General features: G+C 39.9%; 3 protein-coding genes across 4 annotated transcripts; 2 read left to right on the top strand and 1 right to left on the bottom strand.

The window, feature by feature from the left end:
- The first annotated feature begins 361 nt into the window (after window positions 1-361).
- Window positions 362-4,133, top strand: LOC122034707 (eukaryotic translation initiation factor 5A-2-like). Of its 2 annotated transcripts, none has more exons than XM_042594041.1 (6): window positions 362-491; window positions 628-770; window positions 2,204-2,326; window positions 2,401-2,457; window positions 2,535-2,609; window positions 3,829-4,133. In XM_042594041.1, the coding sequence occupies exons 2-6, from the start codon at window positions 648-650 to the stop codon at window positions 3,928-3,930; spliced, it is 480 nt and encodes a 159-aa protein (XP_042449975.1). In that variant the 5' UTR covers window positions 362-491; window positions 628-647; the 3' UTR covers window positions 3,931-4,133. The 2 variants fall into 2 exon arrangements, with proteins under 2 accessions (XP_042449975.1, XP_042449974.1); XM_042594040.1 differs by having other exon boundaries at window positions 366-511.
- A 3,665-nt stretch (window positions 4,134-7,798) lies between these two features.
- LOC122034190 (probable protein S-acyltransferase 22) lies at window positions 7,799-17,431 on the top strand. The gene is made up of 9 exons (XM_042593324.1): window positions 7,799-8,476; window positions 8,577-8,690; window positions 9,568-9,957; window positions 12,571-12,639; window positions 12,718-12,789; window positions 13,011-13,139; window positions 13,236-13,316; window positions 13,657-13,851; window positions 16,451-17,431. Exons 1-9 carry the CDS (start codon window positions 8,435-8,437, stop codon window positions 17,213-17,215), a joined length of 1,857 nt encoding a protein of 618 aa, XP_042449258.1. The 5' UTR covers window positions 7,799-8,434; the 3' UTR covers window positions 17,216-17,431.
- A 546-nt stretch (window positions 17,432-17,977) lies between these two features.
- LOC122034017 (WRKY transcription factor 42-like) lies at window positions 17,978-19,368 on the bottom strand. Its single transcript, XM_042593156.1, has 3 exons — window positions 18,790-19,368; window positions 18,600-18,716; window positions 17,978-18,535 (listed from the first exon to the last, which is right to left on the bottom strand). Exons 1-3 carry the CDS (start codon window positions 19,366-19,368, stop codon window positions 17,978-17,980), a joined length of 1,254 nt encoding a protein of 417 aa, XP_042449090.1.
- Window positions 19,369-20,061: the final 693 nt, after the last annotated feature.

The following is a 20,061-nucleotide window of genomic DNA, read 5'->3' as shown; positions in this document are numbered from 1 at the left end:
AATACCCGATTAAATAATATATATACATATATTAAAAAAATTTCCTTTTTCTAAAATCAATTAATCTATTTTTTAAATTATATATATATATTTTAATAGGATGTTAATTTTGATATATTTTTGTTGAATGATAATAGTTCGATAGAAAGAAGAAAAATTATACGTATAGAATATATCCGATTCTTTAATGGGTATGGATATAATCATCGGATATTCTATACCCGATGGGTATGGATACAGAGGATATAGAATCCGATCCGAACCCGACCCATTGTCATCCTTAACCGTAGGATTCTGTACCCTCTCTTGCCGTACGATCGAGTGTTCTGCATCCGACGGGTGGATCAGCCCCGAACGCAACGAGAGGATTAGGGTGTTTAATCGAAGACCTAAGCGAGAGGCGTACGCCGCTATTTATGGTGCTTACGCAACTCTCGTCGCCTCCGCTACCATTCTCACATCCTTTCCGGCGATTTGAATTGGAAGTGGAGGCAATAGTTCTAGTTTCTGCGTATCATTTCCTTCTCTTTTAGTTTCGGATCTATGTTTTTTTCTTCTTTGTTTTTTCGATCCAACGATCGATTTGATTCGGTTGCTGTTCGTTTGATTTCTTTGGGTGACATGCAGACATCATCCCGGAAGGAAACATGTCGGACGAGGAGCATCATTTTGAGTCGAAGGCGGACGCTGGGGCATCCAAGACCTTCCCACAGCAAGCCGGTACCATCCGCAAGAATGGGTACATCGTAATCAAGGGAAGAGCGTGCAAGGTTGGTCTTAACTAGATCCGATCTCATATCTGTTGCTTGCTTGATGAAAGCATTGATTTTTTTTTTCCACCGTCGTCTTTTTGGTCGTGATCTACTGGGAAGGATAATTTGCTGTTTATCGCACTTATGGTGCCGCTTCGAACCTTTTATATCCAGAGTTATCTGTTTCACTTCTGTTACTTCACGTATCCTCTTCTTCTGTTCGATTAATTTGCAATTTATTAGCTTGTAGTTTCAAATGCTTTTATTATATATATATTTTTATGTTTTATTCAAGTCAGGAATTGCAAACAACTTCGATGCAGATCCTAGGATTAATAGTAACTGTTTGTTTTAGAAATTAAAACAAGTACAGTTTTTATATTTTATTCTGAAGAATATGTTCGGCATTTTTATAAGTTACATTGATGTAAAACTTTGAGGGTACCATATTAGTCAATACACAAATCTTCTCTAGTTGCTTGATAATAGATTAAAAGAACAAGGACTAGAATCTTCAATTGTTCTCCATTTGTTATAACTGCCGTATTAAATAATGAAAGTTGGGGCAATACATACTTACCCTTTTAAAATTATGAAATAGCATATTTACTATTACAAAATCTAATACTAGATGTGTATCCTTCCAAATCTAGAAAGCAAACTAAGATTAATGATGTTCGGCCAAAATTATAAATGCAAATTGCCCTCATAAGTCATAAAAAATTGTGATAGCTATTGAATTGAGCCTCTTTTTTTTCTATTTCTTCTTCATATTCAATTGACATTCTGAAAATTTAGGTAAATCTACTTGAAAAATTGATAAAGAATATATATTAGTGTCTAAATTAAAAACACTTTCGTATAACCTTTAAAGTAAAATACAATATTATCAAATATAATCATAAACTTGTCATGGGTCTCTGCCATTGTGAAGCTCACAGATGTATGAACTCATCATGGTTGTCACAATCATGTGCGGGTTTTGTTGTCCACTAGTTTTGTGTGCTGGTCGGTGGACATAATAAGATGGTTGGCTTGTGCTAACTAGCATGGATTAAATTTTATACCATGCTTTTAACAATGTTTTTACAACATATTAAAGTTGATCTCTTATGTGGAAAGAACCTTTGCATGATTATGATTTGGGAATACCTACAAGGCATCTTTCACTAAAAGAGATTTTTTCTGTGAAAGAAATGGAGATGTTGGTTATCATCCATAGTTTGTAGAAATCTCGGATATTCTCAAGTTGTAGAAATCTCGGATATTCTCAAGTGCATGTGAAGAAATTGGATGAATTTTAGCTGTTATGCCAAATTATCACAACAAAATTAGCAAAATTTTGTGATTATGTAATATGAATTCCAAGTTTTCATCTCTATTTAATTTATGTATGCAGCAATCATGTTATTATTCTTTGCTTTTGTTTATATTTTTGATTGTTCCACTAGGTTGTAGAGGTTTCAACTTCTAAGACTGGAAAACATGGTCATGCTAAATGCCACTTTGTGGCTATTGATATCTTCAATGCCAAAAAACTTGAAGATATTGTCCCTTCTTCTCATAACTGTGATGTAAGTGTCTTGTAGTTTTTATCTCCAGAATTTTTGGCCTATGAAGGCTAATGCTGTTTTTCATTCTATTGTAGGTTCCTCATGTCAATCGTACTGATTATCAACTTATTGACATCTCTGAGGATGGATTTGTATGAGATCAACATGTTTTTAACTCTTCTTTTATCTGTTCATTGGTTGAACTTGGAATTTTTCCTGCATGTTGCAGATTAGTCTGTTGACTGACAATGGAAGCACCAAAGATGACTTGAGACTCCCAACTGATGAAACTTTACTTGCTCAGGTTCAAATGCTACATGCACCCAACTTATTTTGTGCAAGCATTGTCAATATGCCCCTTTGCTTATTTATTAACACTGATTGGAACTTTTATGTATCTCCACAGAAGCATGTGTCACTATATATTTGCCAATTTCTATTCCATTTCTGGTGATTAGTATTTAGTGGCCATTCTTTGTCCTAGTTTAGGCATGGGTTTATTTGCTTATTTTTGGTTTTACTTTATTTTTGCTCTGATGTCATTTGTTCACCCACTATGTTTTACAGTTCTACCATGTGGAGTCTGCCAACCATAATTCTTTCATAGTGATAGTTGTACTCTAGTATGTCACTGAACTGCATTTGAATAGAAACTTCTAACTCAGAAAGTGGCATTGGTGTTGTTATGTAAATTGATTTTGCATATTGATTGATTATCTATTCTGATTTATCCCAAGTCCCAATCCACAAGATTGAGACTAAAAAGTTCAACCTTGTGCAAATAATGTTCTACCAAAAAATTAACCTAATTATTTGGTGCTCAAGAGATGTTGATTTTATTATATGATTGCTGATGGTGTAGTTTTGCATCTCCTGTTCTTTGATCCCTTGGTTCAACATCTTTTGATTTTGTTGTTCTAGATTCCATAATTTATCTACATATAACTTCAACCCGAGAGTGACATTTTCAACTGACAGATTTTCTTTTCTGTTGCTCGCCACCGGAATTGTTTGTTGTATGCGTTGGTAATGGCATGCTGATTCTTTAAGAGCACCACATTCTGAATTGTAGCTTTTATCATGTGAACTGCCTGTACTAGACAAGATGGAGGTGGTAGAATGAATCATGCACCAAATTCTTTTTTAGGTGTTTTTTTATCTTGAAGATGAATGCCATAAGAAAATACATGCTCTATTCTGTTTTACTTAACGTAAAACATTGAGCAAGCCTACCATGGTTAGGATTGAGAGTGTATTTGATGGTTGACACATCTTCGTGTATTTTTAGTTGACCTTCAGCTGGTGGAATTTACTCGTATATATATGTCACAGAATCATTTTTGGAAAAGAACATATCAATTTGTCAATGGTAAATGTACTACTCTGTTGGTGTTTCCAGAATTTTGAACTCTGCCTGGCCGTCAATGTTCAGCAATACTTGCTGCAAAAGTCCTTTTAAATTTAGCTAATAGCTTGGTTAGCCTGTCTAATTGTAGTCCGTATTTTTTTTTTGCGTGATGCAGATCAAAGATGGTTTTGCAGAAGGGAAGGATCTGGTGGTGACTGTCATGTCTGCGATGGGTGAAGAGCAGATCTGTGCGTTGAAGGACGTTGGTCCCAAGTAGATCTCATTTTATAGCAGCTGCTCCTGCATTTTAGCAGTTGCTATTGTGAGCAATGAGCGTAGTATTGGGGGATAAACAAACACCTATTTATTGTAAGGATTTTAATTCGTTCTATCTTGTCTTTTCGACTTTGGTACCTTAAATTCGCATCAGAACATTTGGAGATAAATAAAGCCATGCTTGAATTATCATTTCTTATCTAATCCAAATTGGAGTTGTCAATCATCATGACTGCATTGACTCAATAAATTTGTAGGGATGGTAAGAGGTGATGCACAGATCTGATCTATATCTATCCCAATAATTCCCATTTGCTTCTTCTAATAATCCATGCCTGTGCGGTCTACGTGAAACAAATCTAAGTTCGATTTGCAGAGACCACACAGTATATGCCTATTCCTCCTAATCCGGCTTCAATCACGTGTACTTGGCCGAAGCTACTGGGTGATGGTTCCTTTTCTTGCAAACTGTTAAAAGGTAGAAAAAGGATGGAACAAGAATTTCAATCAGAACGGAGCACTACCCTACCACTATGATCACAGTAAGGAAAATAATAACATGCCTATCTCACTTTAGTCAACTAATAAGTATAGGCCCAAGCTAGAATCTCAGGATTGGTCTCCTAACAGGAAAGTTGTCATGCTAATCTAATGTGTCTAATTGCAATGATAAGCACAAATTAGTCCTGGGGCAGTTGCCAAAGACTTACTCTGAGGTATCAAACTCTGTTAGGAGCCATTATCAAACCAAAACTTTATTTGTTTTGTTAAACCACGCGAAAACACGCCAAAACACACAGCTCATATCTCTAGACAGTTCAGAGGACAGAGATAAGAGCTGTACTGGAACGCAGCCACTTAGAGGCATCTCAGCTCGGTTGATCTCAAAACATAAAAACAGAGATTCCATGATTTCAGCAGGTAACGCGGATTCATGCATCACCTCACGTGAAGACGAGTTCCTCTTTTTTCTGGCATTGTCTACTATTTATAAAGGGGAGAATCTTGTCTGTGAATGGGCTCAAATGGTAGGGTTAAAACAGCAGCTGTGGATTTGTGCTCAAATGATTAAGGTTAAAGAAGATACGACAAATGCAAGATGGCCTTAGCTAGAGACAATCAACTTCCACAAAATTGCAGGGGGGTATTCCCCTACAGGAAGGAGGGCAGCTAGGAAAATCTGGAGTCGTCTTATCTAATTATAATAATAACAATAATAATCGTCTTTTGTCAATTCGAGAAGTTTTCTTATTTTTTATAAAAAGTAAGCTCCAATCATCCCACTCGATACAACCCTTCTCGTCCCTTCTCGTCCATTGACACCGATTCAATTACCCATTCTTCCCTACCTTTGCATATATATATATATATATATATATATATATATATATATATATATATATATATGTGATTTTACTGCGGTACTTAGTTACGTCAACGAGAAAACATAAAAAAAAAATCAACGCTGCTCTCCTCCTGATCGGCCTGGACCGATCAAGCTCAAACTTGATCGGTCTGGGAGTCTCCTGATCGGTCTGTGGACCGATCAGGCTCTAGGCTGATCGGTCACCAGACCGATCAGGAGGCAAAAAAGGTAGGGGGATTGGTCTGTGGACCGATCCACCTATAGCCTGATCGGTCCACAGACCGATCAGGCTTTGAAGCCAACTCTCACATAGAGTTGGTTGATCGGTCTGGGGACCGATCAGCCTAGGGCCTGATCGGTCCACAGACCGATCAGGAGACTCCCAGACCGATCAGGTTGGAGCCTGATCGGTCCAGGCCGATCAGGAGGAGAGCAGCGTTGATTTTTTTTTGTGTTTTCTCGCTGACATGACAAGTACCACAATAAAATCGTACATAAGACACCGCAGCATAAAATATATATATATATATATATATATATGATCGATTTGATCCATAATTTTTTTTAAATAAATCTAAAAGTATAAATACATAACCCTTTTCCTAGTGCCTTTCGACACTACGCAGGTTTTTTTGTTAAAAAATTTTAAAATTATTTCTTAATCATCACATGAACATTTTTTTTTAATCCCATTTTATCAGTCTCCTTATACACAACTATCCTTAAGTAGATTATTCAATATTACTATCTTATACTTATATGTATTAAATCATAAATTGGTAGGGTATTTATATGAATAGAATAAGTTTGTGTTGTAGTAACTATAATTAATTCATAGTTGCTATAATATGAATATTACTGGATAATTTAAGTTTATATTATAGTAATTGATGCGGTGATGATGAAGGACCCCACCCCATTGTCACGATGGAAATCAAATGAAGTCAAAGTTAAGACGGTCAACACGTAGAAGGTATTGACCGGTCGAGCGAAACATGCCCCAACCGGGGAGAAGGCCTCGACCCGTCGTCGACTTCGACGTGGGGAGCATTCAAACAACCGACGCTCAAGGAAGAATGACGCGCTGAAGCCGAGTCAAGCGGTTACCCCGCTTGGCCAGACAGCGAGGCCTGACATCGACAGAGTTCAACTTCGGACAAGCGACTACCTTGCTCGGCCTAACAACAGAATCGATATCAGTCGAGCACGCGGACAATAGACTTCCGGCCGAGCGGCCACCCCGCTCGACTCGACAATAGAACATGTGGACAATGGAATTCCGGTCGAGCAACAAAGCACGCGGATAGTGGACTTCCGACCGGGCGGTTATCCCACTCGACCCAACAACGGACAACACGTGGACAGTGGAATTCCGGCCGAGCGGCTATTCCGCTCGGCCATACAACAGACACAACAGGCTATCTTTCGATATCTTTTTGGGAGCTAGTGCCGCTGACAGGCGGCATGGTCAGACATAGGATTGTACAGTGGAAGCTTCCACTGTCACTTCAGAGATATGCTTGACTTGTTAAAGTAATGTGTCATGGACACTTTACTAACATGTCTTTTCAAGAGAAACTTTGAGACGCGTACTCGTCTTGGGAAGTGTGCACGTGCGTTACAGGAGCTCTATATAAAAGGGGGTCCAAGCATCGACGGAGGTATGAGATATTTTACTGTTGCGCTAAAGTCTTTTTGTTGCTCCGCTCTCTGCTTCTTCTTCTTCTTCGTCGGAGACTGACTTGAGCGTCGAAGGACCATCGCTGGGACCCCTTCCCTAGCTCGGCATTGACGCCACTTGTGTTGTAGGTTGGAGCAAAATCCACAAGAGATCAACGAGAATACCATATTTCAGTATATATCTAATCGACTTTCGGATGGTACTACTAACTATAAAATCATAATGGTTAAAATATAAATATTAGATTAACACATTAAATCCATATTTATACCAGTTAGTATTTCATAACTATTATAATTTATATTATAATAATTATGAAATCAGATATATATTATTGAGAAGATTAAATCCGTCCTATTTTAATATGCGTTGGCCAATGAATATTATAGCGGTATAATTTTACAAGAGTGGACTCTTTTGTTAAAAAAAAAATAAAAAACTTTTGAATTATTATTATTATTATTTAATTTATTTTCAATATCTCTTTAGAAAATTCACTGCGACATTTGTTTTGAAATTTACCGAAAGATGTCTCTTTTGCTTTAAATTTAACCCAAAGTCAGGACATGCTCTGCTCATGAACCCGGAGAGAGGAGGGCAGCAGGCCTGAGAGTCGAGCAGATTGTAAGCACCCAGTGCACGCTCCATGTGCCTCTGCCCTTTACCGTCTCGGACAGAGACTCCTGTCTCGCTTGTCTGAGCCCTGAGCCCTGAGCCCTGGAGCGCAGGACAGGACCTGACATGGACGGACCCGGCAATGGGTTCCAGAGCTGAGCCCCAAGGCAAAAATGGTCTCTTGATAATTATGGGAACAGCTGAGGGTAAAAGCAGCACGCCCTTCTCTACTACGTCTCTGCATTGATGATGTTTAACCTCTAGACCACCAACCAGATCTTTGGGCAAAGGCTCACAGGACTGGAACAAGCAAACAGCTCATTGCGTCTCGTCTCCCCCTGTCTCTGCACCTCTTACCGCATTTATGGCTCCGAAGCAACAATCCCCTTTCCGCTCTCACCTCCCACAGATATTTCTCAGCTTCCCTCTCTGCCGTTGCCTTCGTCACTGTTGAGTTTCTCAATTTCTGGCTCGTGGCTTGCTGCCGCCGCCCGGCTGTGACATGCTTTGTTTTTGTTTTTGTTTTTGTGGGGATTTGAAAGGTTATGGTTGCACAAATATCCGTTTTTGTTGGGTTTGATTTCTACAAATCTAAATCTGGAGTGATCTTCGCTTTTGTTTTTTCTTTGTCAATGGCATCATTGCTGAGAGTGTAGCGCTGGAGGCTTGTTGTCTGCAACCTAGGTCACATTATTTCACCTTCTTTTTCCCGTGGAGAAGAAATTTAGAGGAAAAAGAGATATCTTTGGCATTTGGGTGGGTTCTAGTTAGATTTGGTGTCGTGAAATCTAAATCTTGCAACATTCTCGGCTTTGCGGTTGTGCCTTGGACCAGGAGTGAAGGATGAGGAAGCATGGATGGCAGCTTCCTTATCATCCTCTCCAGGTCTCTATATAATTTCTTTTATTTTTTTCTCTTATTATTTCTTTCCTTATGGTTTAGTTGCGATTCATCTCCCTTCGTTTTTTTTCTTGACTGTGTGCAGGTGGTAGCGATTGCTGTTTTTCTTGCTCTCGGGTTTGCTTTCTATGTGTTCTTTGTTCCTTTCGTTGGGAAGAAGCTGTTTCAGTATGTGGTAATGGGGCTTTACACTCCTCTGGTACGTCATTCTTCTCGTGACCTGTTCATGTCTTTGTCTTCTCGCCCTGTGATAGATCTCTCAAAACTCACATCTCTGTTAAATTAATTACGAGCAATGTTGATCCTCATTTTCTAATTTTAACAAATTTTAACAAAAACTTTTCCAGTTTATTCACAAACATTAAGTTGCAAGCTACATTTTTAATTATTAATTGATACGAGATTCCTTCCATATTCTAAAATGATTAATTTGACAGTGGCAACTACGATATTAATAGAAGGATGATGCTGTTGCTGCGTTTCATTTCCAAGCTATCAAAATTTAGTGGTCATATCGTTTTAGATAGGTGCTGGTATATGAGAGACTTTAAATCCTTATAAAACTATGACTTGAGATGTGTATTCACTCGGTGGAGGAATCTTAATATGTTATGAAAACTTGTTCGTATTGGGATAACAAGTGTTGTCTTATGCCACTAGATGGGGTTAGATACTGCTCTAGCACCACTTGGTTGTCTCAAAGCACACAAAAATAGGTCCAAATAGGCAATTACTAGGACAACCCCTGAATATTTCGTCAACTAGGCAGACCATTTATGAATGGTAAATGGACAGACCAATTTGGATTATATTGGATGCTTAGGACCTAATGAGAAGGTCATGGTGTGTGATATTTTTTAAATAACATATTTGTGGTTTTTTATTTTTAGATGATATTCATTACTTTATCTGTTGAACTTTCAGTTGGCCATACTTCATAAATTGTATGGAAAATTGCATATAAATTGGATGCATTATGTGGTATACGGTTCGTTCAGTTTTTAATGTGATCTGATTTCAAAGATATACAGGGGAGTCTACTCAAAAAAACTGACACCTTCAATGTTTCTTTGCAGGTTGTGTCTGTCTTCTTTTTATACATTTGGTGTGCTGCAACAGATCCTGCTGATCCTGGCATTTTCAGACCAAAGAAATCTCTTAAAGTAGGGGACTACAGAGAACAAACCTTTTCCAAAGAGTCTAAGCCAGAAGATTCAACAAAGGAACTAAATGCTGAAATAACCGCTGCAAAGCAACTTGATGGGAGTGTCAATTCAGCTAGGCATGAATTGCATTCGGAACTCGAAAGTGGGAGATTACCTGGCTGCATTACTACATTTTTGGCAATACTTCTGAGCTGGTGCGGTTTGTCTTTTCTGTGTAATTTGTGTCAATCACATGAGCAGTCTTCTGAACAGCAACTAAGTGACGAAGGCATGTTTTACTGCAGCCTGTGTGAAGTTGAGGTATGACATGATGATTATATGAAGTTTCTTCTCTAGTCTACTGACCTGTTTTTAGTGAAAGTCCACAGAGCTTTCTCATCCTTAATGCTGTTTTCAATTCTGGATCTTATTATGAAATCAATTTGAGAACAGAGAACTTTTTATTTTTCTGTAATATTTGTTATTGCTATTAATTGGGACTTATGGCTTCTTGATGAGTTGCCACTGGTGTTTCTTGAGTTGGAATGTGCAATTGTGTGTCCACTCTACTTCTCTTGCTTGCTGGAAACTGAAACATACAGTTGCTTATAATGCTTTGTAGTTTCCAGCTCTATCTTCTGCTTCTGTTAGTGTTACATGGTAAGTTATTTCCATTGAAATGACTTGACTAATAGAAGGTGATCCTGTCCGAGAGTCGAGGCAATGGATACTGGGGACGTGGCGCTCCTGATGACTGGTGGCGAACTCCTCGTCAATGAAGCCTGCAACCACAGCAACGTTAGTGCCGAGCCAGGGAGGGGTTCTCTGGCGATGGCCCTCCGACGCTCAAGTCAAATATCAGCGATGTAGAAGAAACGAGAAAGCAAAATGGCAGAGTAACTGTGGCTACAGTAGAGATTATGCATGCCTCTGTCGAAATTTGGGGGTCTTTATATAAGACTCCCTGGGAGCGCGTGCACGCTCCCCGATGCGTGCACGCTCCTCAAAGCATACCCTGAAGAGACATGTCAGAAAAGTGTCCCTAACATTATACCTTAACGATCCGAGCATATCTCGGACAAGACAGTGGAAGCTTCCATCGTACGATCCTCTGCCTGTCCATGCCGCCAATCATGCCGTTTGTCGGTGGCGCGAGTCCCTATGAGGATATCGGTTGATCCTCCTTTTGTCTGTTAGTGGGCTGAGCAGGATGGACTCTCGGGCAGCCCTTGGTCGTGCGGCGGGCCTTGTCCTCGGGCCGAACGGAATGGTCGCTCGGCCAACATCCCACTGTCCTGGTTCCACGTTATGTAGGCCGAAGCTATGTCCGAAGGTAGTCTGCTCGGTCGTCACTGTTTTGCCGGTGTGAGTCCGAGCGGGCTTGCCGCTCGGCACATACTTTGTCTGTCTGAGCGCCGGAAGCTCGGTACCTGGCCGAGCTGTGCTAACGTCTGCTTCATGTAGGCTCGACGGTTTTTCCTCCCGGTCGGAGAAAGGGGGTTGCCCAATCGGACGATAATATCGGGACCGTTGACCAGCTTGACTTTGACCTCTACCTTGTCATTGACCACCCTGCTAACCAGGATCCCTCCTTATCATCGGATCAGAAGGTATAATGATCGGTTTCTTGGCAAGAATAGCTATCTTATTTTATGTCTGAGCAAGGTGCGAAATTTAATTTTGAGCCTGGGTTTTGGTCCCTGACTGAAACAGGTTTTTTATCGATAGTGTGCCGATGGTGCGGATATGTGGTGTTGGTGGCAACAAAGAGGAAGAGGGAAGAGATGGAGAAGAAACAATGAAAGGAGGGGTTTCAATCATTGAATAGGGGACACGACTAAGAAGAAAAAGAAGAACAATGGGTTCAATCTACAAGGAGGGGACCCAATCGATGATGAGGGAACACAGTAGGTTTTGATTGGTGAAAAAGGGACACATGAGGTGTCAAGTGTTGAGCAAAGAAGAATAAGACTGGTGGGTTTGATCAGCAATGAGGGGATGTTGCGAGTTTTGATCAGCAATGAGGAAACATGGTAAGTTTTGATTGGTCTAGATGGGATGCATGAGGTGTCAAACGACGATCAATGGTGGGTTGCAAATTAGTGTACCAGTAGTTTTATGCTTTCTCACATGTCAATCTACGGGCATAATGAAAAGTTTTGGCCATGTTAAGTGACACAAACAAGATCTAAAACCATGTGTTTAAGGCATTCAAAGCTATTGGCCTCATCCAGTGGGTGGCTGTTCAGAAGACTGCTCGTGAGGGGATGCAGTGGGTTTCAATTGGCAATGAGGTGACATAGTAGGTTTCAACCGACAAAGAGGAACACATGAGGTGTTAAGGCGGCAAGCGGTGGTGCAGTTCATAGGAGCATATCAGTAGTTTTGTTCTTTTTCGCGTGCCAGTTGGCAGATGGAATGAATTTTTTTTCCCTGTGCCAACCAGCATGGACAAAATTTAAAACTTCGAGGCTTCTAAAGTTGTTGGTCTCTTCCTGATCAATACTTTTAATCTTCCATCTTAACCAAGGTATTTCTTCGCCATTTCCTGTTCTGGTGTTTGGATTGCTATGGATGGAGAAATTGTGCAATAATTCAGAGTGATGTCACTGTTGGGATTGGAGGTGATAAGTTGCAAATTTCTAGGCTAACCAAAACAATGTGGGTGCTTCTCATGTGGTGTGGTAGGATGTCTTAAAAAGAATAGGACAGTAAGATGAGTAATTTTACTTTTTTTGATTGCTTGATCAGATGGCCTTTGGATGAATGCATAACCATAAAAGATGGATAATTCAGAATATTGGTTATTAGGGAGAAAGGTGATAGAGATCTCATTTACGATGAGCCACACATCCTTTTCAAGAAAATAAAGTTCTTATGTGCTTTATATTAACTTGGTTTTTCTCTAATGATTTCTATCTGTATGTATTGCAGGTTCTAAAATATAGCAAGCATTGTAGAGTCTGTGACAAATGCGTTGATGGCTTTGATCATCACTGCAGGGTGAGAGTTTTCTCCATTCACAACCTTTTATGTTTTTGTTATCTTGTAGTAATATGCAGTATTCATCTTTCCTTGTAGTGGATCAATAACTGCATAGGAAGAAAAAATTACAAAAGGTTCTTCATCCTCATGGTGTTTGCTCTTCTCTTGGTAAGCACAAATATTTCCTACCATTCCAATAGTTGTATTCATTAATCATAGTGATTGACACTATTTTCTTAGTGTAGATTTATCATCTGTGTGCATCAACTTAGAAGATACTATTTTCTTAGTACGTGAAGGACCTGATACATAGAATGCATTTTATGTCAGGTCCTTTTCATTCTGATTGACTATTGATTGGTCTCCATGCTTTGTGCACCTTGGGCCAGCTTATTCTGCAGTGGGCTGTTGGGATGCTTGTGCTGATACTGTGTTTTGTTGAGAGAAGGAGATTTTCTGCTGAAATTGTTTCAAAGCTGGGTAGTAGCTTTTCTTTGGCACCCTTTATCATTGTGGTGGTGAGTACTCAGAAGAGAAAATGAATGAAAATCACACATCATAATCAGCATTTTTCAAGGTTCTGATACTAATTTGATAATGTCTCTATAATGCAGGCTGTGTGCACTTTATTAGCCATGGTTGCTACTCTTCCAGTTGCACAACTTTTCTTCTTCCATATTCTTTTAATAAAAAAGGTACACTACTTTCATATTTCTACTTGTGACACAGCAAACACTACCAGTTACACAGCTCCTACATTTATATAAAACAAAGCTATGTATCCGGTCAAATATCTCTATTTCAAGGAATATATCTTTTATATTTTCAAATTCTTTACATTCATCCATACACTGAGCATTACTGAAACTTATTATCCAACTGAACTATTACAGCTTGTTATTTAACTGATAGATTTTCCATAGAGTGGAAAACAAATAGTAGAATTTGAACAATATGGTGTTGTTTATTCATCAATTCTGGAGAAAATTGACACTTTAAACTAGCTCATGCTACTCTACATGGATGTGCTTACAGGGAATCAGCACCTATGATTACATTATTGCTTTGAGGGAGCAAGATCAGGAGCAGGAGCAACTTGCTGTTGGTGGGCAGCAAAGTCCGCAAATGTCCCAAGTGAGCTCTTTTACTGGACTAAGCAGCACCAGTTCTTTCAATCAATTCCATCGGGGTGCATGGTGTACTCCGCCAAGATTATTCCTTGAGGATCAGGTATCATACTTTCATTATTTAGAAAGTTATTGTGAATGTAATTTACCATGGTTAAGATTATTTTTGAAAAACCCCCATTTAATTAATTTTTTTTTGGTAAAACAAAAACTAGTTGTAAATCTTTATCAGCACTTCATTCATTTCTCCTTATTCATCATTATCGTATTTTTGAATAAAAATTGAAATAACAAATGTAATCCACTTGCTTATTGTTCACTTGGTTCAATGGTTAGCGAACTTAGGTGTGTGCTGTTTGAATTTTGTTTTCATGCATTGACCTCTTTAGATGATTTGTTTCTTGTGAACCTATTTTGAAAGATGCAATATATCTTTTAATATGGGTAGTTAATGTTGTTATAATTAACCCGTTTTTATGGAATTTCTTGAACTAAGAAACTTGTAAACTGCATGCGATTTCTTATTCAAGCTCTCGCTGGAAAGCTAACCAAAATCAACTTAGTTGATCATTACTTATTCATAAATTGAACTGCATCCACATTTCCATTGCCAACTTCTGACTTCTGAGAATTTGATAGTAGGATAATGTCTACAGTTTGTTAATATATATATTTCCATGACGCATGGGTGTTGGAAGGGAATAGAATGTTGTCTTCGATTTTGGGACTGTGAATGTGCCATGTCAAGTTGAACTTTTACCTTGCTTCAGCTCATTTGTGTAAATAATTGTCAATCTCATGGTATAACTTAAGTTTGATTTTGTTACAGAAATTCCAGTTCAAAATTAATTCTAGTTCAAAATTAATGTCAATAGCACCGTGGCTTTTTCATGTTCGTTTAAAAACAATCGAGTAAAACGCAGTGAAATATAAGTAAAAACGATTGCTAACACAGTTTATTTTTACTTAGTTCGGAGTCTACAACGACTGCTACAAGATCTGCGATCGTTGATCGTTTTCGTTGGACAATTCACTATCAATTCGGAAATTCTAATTACAAGGATGAGTACAATAAAAATATAATTTGAATGCTTTATAAAAATTATACCGACGACTTTTGGAATTTGGAGTCTTTCTTTCGGTCATCAGAGTCGCGTCGCGGAGTCACAGAATCGTCCTTGAAGCAGTGCACAAGAGAAGAATCGTAAGAATGAGTTATGTAGAAGCTCTTGCTCGAAGCCTTCTTTTATGGGCTGTTGAAGGCGCCTCTAGCTTGGATCCTTATCTCCAAATCCGCGGAGACGATAATTCCCGCATTCTGCGAACTTTGTTCCTTCGAAGGCGCCTTCAAGCTCATGGAAGGCGCCTTCCATCCAACATCCAAGGCGCCTTAAGGCGCTTTGAAGGCGCCTCCGCGCCTCTTTCGTGCGGGCCTTCGGCTAAGCCGCCCGAGGCACCTCCAACAGCCTCGGAGGCGCCTTAAGCACTGTTCATCCAAGCCTTTTGTGCGCTTTTCACTCCCTGCAAGATACGTTAGTCCAAAATACCAAACATACCCTGCAAAACAAAGTTAGCATGATAAAATATGATTAATAGAACTGTTTGACAGTCTCGGACTGTCCGGTTCTGACTTTTGGATTTCCCGGAAACCTTAGGTCGAATCGACGCCTACTGTTCCCTCAACAGGGAACGCATCCTCACCTACTTCTCTCAGGAGAGTTTATCTTTTGCCAGACCGGTCCTCCAGACCGACTGGACCTTTGCTTAACGTTCGATCTGTTAGGATTTTATGCTGGACGTCCTATCCCTAAACCCGTCCAGGCTTCCACCTGGTGTCCGCGACTCTCAGGATTTTTACCTAGAGTTCTCGACTCTAGGATTTCGCCCGACGTCCGCCAAGACTTTGCCCAATCCCCCGGATCAGGACTTCGTTACCTAACCATAACTAGGATTTTCCACCTGTCTAAAATCCACTAGGATTTTTGCCTAAGACAATTTAGGATTTTCCTGCAAGCTCAGTCACACTTGTTAGACAACAAGACAACTTAACTTTGAACCTTTTGCTATTACCAAAATAGAGGTTTGAATGTCTGGTGCTCCTGCACCAACAGCTTGCACATGATCTATATCTTGTTAAATTCTGATTCTATCGCAGCAACTTAGCTATTCCCGAGATCCTGCACCAAAAGTTTTGAGTGTATTTCATCCTTTGGTCTCTTATTAAGAAGAGATAATAATACGGGGATACATATGATAAAAGGCATTCCCATGAAGTGAACAAGTATTATATATTCATGGATTGTGTATCCAGGGATTAACTGGTATCAGATTACCCTTTCTCTTCACCAGTGAATACGGAGCTCAAGGGTTGCTTGTGCCATGAGCGGTGGGCTGCAATAAGAAAATTAATAGATTTTGGCAGAAGGAGAGCTTCATGGGGTGACTAAAGGGATTTTTGACATCAGTTCTGGTTCAATGATTGCTGTTGGATACAATTATGGAACTACCCAAACTTCCAGGCTTTGTGTTTGCTCATACTGGTCTATAAGAGAAAGGCAGATAGCTATATTTAGGCCTAATTTAAACAGATAGTGGCATTTTGTAACTTCCTAACTATCATAATGCCAAAAATAAATTATTCTTTTTGTGTTTTGCAAAGCTTTTGCTCTCAAGAGTCGTGCTAAGGTTCCTCTTTTTCCCAGTTTGATGTAGTACCTCCAGAAATTGGCTCATCTGCAAATCACAAAAACAAGAAGATGGCTGAGGAACCAGTGAAGAGAAGAAATCCTGGAACTGTCAAAATTAATCCATGGACACTCGCACGCCTTAATGCAGAAGAAGTTTCAAAAGCTGCTGCACAGGCAAGGAAGAGATCCAAAATACTGCAGCCAGTTAGACGAGAAACTCTGCAAGAGCAAGAGACAGAGAGTAGTGTTGACAGTGCCAGTGGAAGAATGGCCTTGAGGTCTGATAACCGAAAGCGAATCAACAAAAGGGGAAGGGTTCCTGTGGATCTTCCTCTTGAACCTCTTGCCAAAATTTCTGCTAGTGCCACTGATAGTAATGCAAGTGACCTGGCTCCAGAAACATCCACAAGCTTAGCACCTCTTCAGCTTGAAGCTAGGAATGCTTTTCGGCCGAGCATGCCAATGTCATTGACCAGAGCTGTTTCCTCTTCCCCAGAGAGCAGTTTGGACTCACCTGACCTCCATCCATTTCGGATATCCTCATCGGGAACTGAAGAAGTGCAAGGCATGAATTCTTTTTCTGCTTTAGGCAATGTTCCACCTAAGGGTATTCATCTGTCAAGATCAACCAGTGATGGATATGAAGCTTCTGGAGGCGAAGATAGTGATCGGATTCCATCAAGGATTGTTCACAGGTCGTCAAATTGGGCAAGCATTGTCCTTGGCTCCGAACATAGCCAGATAACAGATGATTTAAAATCATACACTAGACAACAGTGATGCAACATCCATTCTGAAACCTATCTGTAATTTCCTTTGATCGGATAGACTAGTTAATGGGATGGCCATTTGTACTTCTTTTGTGAAAATTTCGGATGGCGAAGGATGCAATCTACAAGCCTGGATTTTTGTTCTAGCAAGAAATATTTTGGTATTGCAACTTGCAACTATTGTTTGATATGCATGTTGAAGTAATTCTCTGCTAGTATTCATCAATTTTGATCTTCTGGGGGTTTGAATTGGCCTTGAAAATGTCATCACTTTCTAATTTTTAAATTCAAAATTTTCGTGACAGTAAAAGTAGGGGTGAACATTCGATTAATTTGATTCACAAATTAATTGAAAACTGATTTAGTATTGATTAACTAAATTAAATTAAAATTTTATTAAAATTGAATTAATCGAATTAGTTATTTTAATTAATATTGTGTTAACTAACTTTGTTTAAAATAATAATAAAAAGAAGTTATATCAAATTAATATCGAATTAATTAAATATTCAGATATTCACACCTAAGTAAAAGTCTAGAGCCGTCTCTTTCTGATTGTCTTTACTTTTATCTTTATGCATGATTGTCTTTACTTTTATCTTTATGCAAGTGATGATAATCTATCACCTCTAATTGATTATTCTTTTGCACTGAAGGCTAATTGTCAAATCTATTATGGATACATAAAAACTGATAATCAGACAACGTAAGGGGAACAAAAAAACAGAGGATGAACAATATCTGAACGTGCATAGTTTGGGTCTATGATAAATTAATCCGAGCTCGTCGAACTGCTAGCGTCGCAGTCACCGCCGGTACTGCCATCGTTTGCTGGTTGTCGATTACTTGGGCCTGCGCCGCCGTTGATGGCTGCAGCGATGGCCGCACGGAGCGCAGCCGTGAAGTCGGGATTGGCCATCAAGTCGTTGCTCAACGTGTCCAGCACAGAAGTCGACAAGCCGTTAGCGCTGCTCGGTTGCACCGACGATAGGGCAGCATTGGGTTGCGCCGCCGCCACTTGGGAAGCACCGCCGACGACCGAGGATGTCAGCGGCCGGACCTGGCCGGAGGGAACGCCGCGGTTGTCGGGGTCTTGTGTGAGGTCGAGCATCATGGTGGGGAACGGCGCGGAGGAGGAGAGGCTGTAGGGGAAGGGGATCGACGGTGGGTTCATCAACCTGCTGCCGCTTTGCACGGAGCTCGACAATAGGATCTCCAAAGCGTCGGAGGTGGCTTTCGCCATCGGTAAAGCCGCCGGCGGCAGCGGGTGGTTGTGAACGCCTTCGTACGTGACGACCAAAACCGACCTGTCCTCCGCGCACCTTTGCACCTATATAAATTCACCATTAGACGAAATTGAGTGAACAATCCACTGAGAATCGACTAAAACCTACCTGCTTTCGAACAGGGCAGTTAGCTTTGACCATCGAGCAACGGTAATAAGCACGGGGCTCCGGGTTTCCTTTAGACGTCTTCTGCCCGTACTTTCTCCATTGGCACCCATCTAGATTCTATAAATTAGAATCAAATTAATTAAATGCATGCATATAACGAATCCAACTTGTTGATTTGATGTTAGTATACCTTCTCCGTTTCAGATTTGATTCGCACGCACACGCGAGCTTTTTTAAGCTTGGCTGGTTCTTGCGGCTTCTCACCGGAATTGTTAGGAGACAGCTCGAGCTTCTTCTTCTTCTTGTCGTCATCCTTCTCGGGGCGATATTCGATCTTTTCTTTGCCTTTTCTCGACCCGGATGGCAATGGCACTGCGCCTTCGGCCGCACGGCTGGATGAGTTGCACGACTCGGCGATGGCAAGTCGTCGTCGTCGTAGGTCGTCCTCTTGCTGATTTTCAAGAATGGCGATTTGGCTTCGGAGGCGGTCGTTCTCGGTGGTGCGGTGTCTCAATGACGCCTGCAGCATTTGGTTCTCTTCGTTCACCGTCTGTAGCTGGGCTTCCAGTTGCCGCTGCGCTTCCTCGGCGGGCAGTGCTGACTCGCCAATTTCGGCCGGCGTTCTGTAATTACACACGCGGGTACGAAACGGCTCTACGTGAGCACTCACGTCCACGGCGGGCTTCTCCCGGTCGACGGATTTCATCGCCGTCTTCTTCCTCTCATCAGAAAACGACGACAACGAATAGTTGTAACCCGATCGGTCCATATTTTCCCCTGCAGTCAGATTGTTCAAAATTCCAAGAATCAAAATAAAAACTAATACCTTGTAGATGCAGAGGTGGAGAAGGCAGGGGATGAATGAAAGCGGCGTTGTATGAGACGGACGATTAATCAGAAAGGTGTGTATTTATAGATTGAACGACAGCCAGGTCAAAACATGGAGGGAAGAAAAAAAATAACAATGTTTAAATGTCTGTTGCGATCTAATTTCTAGGGAAGTTTTCTTTGTTGAAATTTTGAAGGAAGTTTGTTAACTAAAAACTTTTGACTGGGTTAATTCAATTCGCTTTTTCAATTTATTATCTTAATTTTATTTTTATTTTGGTTGAGATTAGTATGATTAATTGTTCATGGAAATATACTTTATATTATGTAAATCCATGAGATAATCTATCTTTTTTTTCCCCGTTTTTAATGTAAATAAGTAAAAAGATCGTGCCGTTATCTGTTAGTACGAGGCACATGTTGCATGTTGGCATCGTCATTAATAATGATGTCAATTAAAGAACAATAATTTATTAAAAGACTTACTTAAGTTTTTGAATTTATCAAAAGAAATATATTATTTAGTATTTATCAAATAATGTATTTTTTTCAGTGGTTTCCTATTCTACCATTCTGACAAATTTAATTGATTTCTTTTTTCTTTTCTTTATCATTTCTCTCTCTTCTCTTTCTT

This window comes from Zingiber officinale, chromosome 11B, assembly GCF_018446385.1.
Source record: "Zingiber officinale cultivar Zhangliang chromosome 11B, Zo_v1.1, whole genome shotgun sequence".
In the NCBI taxonomy this organism is placed as follows: Eukaryota; Viridiplantae; Streptophyta; class Magnoliopsida; order Zingiberales; family Zingiberaceae; genus Zingiber; species Zingiber officinale.
The sequence above is the reverse complement of the archived record's forward strand: the minus strand, read 5'-3'. Positions and strand labels throughout refer to the sequence as shown.

What these genes read in the sequence shown, in the direction of transcription:
- LOC122034707 (XM_042594041.1), top strand. Translation starts at nt 648, where the DNA reads ATGTCGGACGAGGAGCATCATTTTGAGTCGAAGGCGGACGCTGGGGCA. An exon ending in ACATCTCTGAGGATGGATTT is followed by an intron (nt 2,458 to 2,534) that starts GTATGAGATCAA and finishes TGCATGTTGCAG; the next exon opens with ATTAGTCTGTTGACTGACAA. An exon ending in ATGAAACTTTACTTGCTCAG is followed by an intron (nt 2,610 to 3,828) that starts GTTCAAATGCTA and finishes TGCGTGATGCAG; the next exon opens with ATCAAAGATGGTTTTGCAGA.
- LOC122034190 (XM_042593324.1), top strand. Translation starts at nt 8,435, where the DNA reads ATGAGGAAGCATGGATGGCAGCTTCCTTATCATCCTCTCCAG. An exon ending in CACCCTTTATCATTGTGGTG is followed by an intron (nt 13,140 to 13,235) that starts GTGAGTACTCAG and finishes TCTATAATGCAG; the next exon opens with GCTGTGTGCACTTTATTAGC. An exon ending in ATATTCTTTTAATAAAAAAG is followed by an intron (nt 13,317 to 13,656) that starts GTACACTACTTT and finishes ATGTGCTTACAG; the next exon opens with GGAATCAGCACCTATGATTA.
- LOC122034017 (XM_042593156.1), bottom strand. Translation starts at nt 19,368, where the DNA reads ATGGACCGATCGGGTTACAACTATTCGTTGTCGTCGTTTTCTGATGAG. An exon ending in TCAAATCTGAAACGGAGAAG is followed by an intron (nt 18,717 to 18,789) that starts GTATACTAACAT and finishes TCTAATTTATAG; the next exon opens with AATCTAGATGGGTGCCAATG. An exon ending in ACTGCCCTGTTCGAAAGCAG is followed by an intron (nt 18,536 to 18,599) that starts GTAGGTTTTAGT and finishes GAATTTATATAG; the next exon opens with GTGCAAAGGTGCGCGGAGGA.